At 49.7% G+C, this 1,818-nt stretch overlaps 1 protein-coding gene; it reads right to left on the reverse strand.

Moving 5' to 3' along the window:
• Positions 1-421: 421 nt before the first annotated feature.
• CHC_T00001856001 (hypothetical protein) lies at positions 422-551 on the reverse strand. XM_005712772.1 is given in 2 exon segments: positions 422-455; positions 456-551. 1 exon segment carries the CDS (start codon positions 549-551, stop codon positions 456-458), a length of 96 nt encoding a protein of 31 aa, XP_005712829.1. The 3' UTR covers positions 422-455.
• Between the last annotated feature and the right edge of the window lie 1,267 nt (positions 552-1,818).

The raw sequence follows: 1,818 nt of genomic DNA on the forward strand, positions 1-1,818 counted from the left end.
TGAGGCAATGACGTGGAACCGGGCAGAACTACTCAGGGCCGTTCCTAACGACGAGCACGGTGGGCCGTTCCTAACGACGAGCACCACTCAAAGGATCCGTAGGCCGGCGGCGAGTGAGGTATGCTGATCGTGATGTCATGCGTGTGCTACGTGTGCACGTATGGCTCTTATGACAAGCCCCGATAAAAGCTATGTCAAAAGCCGCGATTTCGGGTTGTTTTTTCATTTTTGCTTTTTGCTTGTTTATTCATGCAGAAACTGAGAAACTTCATGATTCTTCATGAAGAAACGACTTTGGACAATGGTAGCCACGACTTACACGTTACATCTCCATGATGGAGATGGGCTACAGGGACCCTAGGAAGGCATGGGGGATCTCGATTTGGATGGTTGATCGCGATTATCGGTGGGTCGCCTGAAGAAGGCCGAAGTGGTGATTTTTTCATTTTGCAGCATTATCTGGCAGTTTTTGCGCGCAATTGCGCGCAAAAACATGATTTAATGAAATCGCGGGTCAAAAGCATTTTACCAGAGGGCATGACGAGGATCATGATTTTCCAGCTGATTGGGACAGGCTGTCTCCAGCCGGTAGAGCATAAACCGGTAGACGACAAAAGTCCTAAAAGTAAAAGCGAGGGGATACAAACTTCCCTGATTCCCGCCTACACACTGTAGCACATGAGGCTTGAAGCTATCCGTCCGAAGCTCCACCCGTGTACAGTTTGTACACGGGTGGCGCTGTACAACGGGCGACGTGTAGGATTGCCGCCCGCCTGGGATACTTGAGGGCGCAGCGGCGAAGCCTGGAGACATACGCGTTCATAGCAGCAGGTGCGCATGAGCGTGCGTTTCGCCTCGAGAGAGTGGACAAGAGCGTGCGCCCACCGGCAATCAGTGAAGGAAAGCAAAACGCCTGGGCAAGTAACACGAGGTCAGAAGGCGCCGTCGCAAAGGTTCGCGATGGCGTCTGGGGGCAGAGTGGAGCAGGGTCCCAGTCTCGCGGTTTGTAGAAAAAAAAAAAAAAAAAACTTGCCTTCGGCAACGGCGTGCAGATTAAAGCCGTCGCCGCCTTTGGCTGCTCGACAAACTACAATGTACCGAAGGTACCACTGCAGCACTATTATACAGAAACTAACGAATTTAGTAATTTAGAAGAGTAAGGCAATTGTAATAATGTGATAAAGGGCTAAATTCAGTCTACTTATTCATATTAAAGCACAATTATGGCCAAAATTTGGCTGTCCTAATTATAGCAATTTTACGAAAATGTAATGCAACAAGCTCCATGATACGCCACTTGTTGTCGCTGACATTCTTGGGTCAACCATGCCGACTCTGCCAAGATAGGCATATCATAGGCCTTCGGCCATGAGGTGGCGAAAGCCATTTCGTCCAATAAGAACGCTCCGGACCGCCGCCGTCCATACTTGGACGGCTGGCATTGGGCGACGAATGTAGTCGGACCAAAAGGGAGAATTTTGTATGCGCACCATCGTAGATTTAACTATTAATTAGTAATCTACACTCGACGGCGGCGCGGTATCGCGCCCACCAGTCTCGGACTGGATGACATAAAGTTGTGTGACCGGGGGCAGCTCGCCCCCTCACACAGGAGAGGAACCAACTCTCGATCACGTTTATTGCTCACCTCGTTCAGACTCCAAACGCATAGAGCAGAAAGTGTGGACCATGAAACATTGTATAGGGTACTACTGTCCTGCACAGTGTACAATACTGTATTATTCACATCGTTGGTGCAGCAGATACAGAAATGTGCTGTCCGAGGTCTAGCCCACCACCAATTGGATTCCACTATGC

The sequence above is a fragment of the Chondrus crispus genome, genomic scaffold, assembly GCF_000350225.1.
Source record: "Chondrus crispus Stackhouse genomic scaffold, scaffold_116, whole genome shotgun sequence".
NCBI lineage: Eukaryota > Rhodophyta > Florideophyceae > Gigartinales > Gigartinaceae > Chondrus > Chondrus crispus.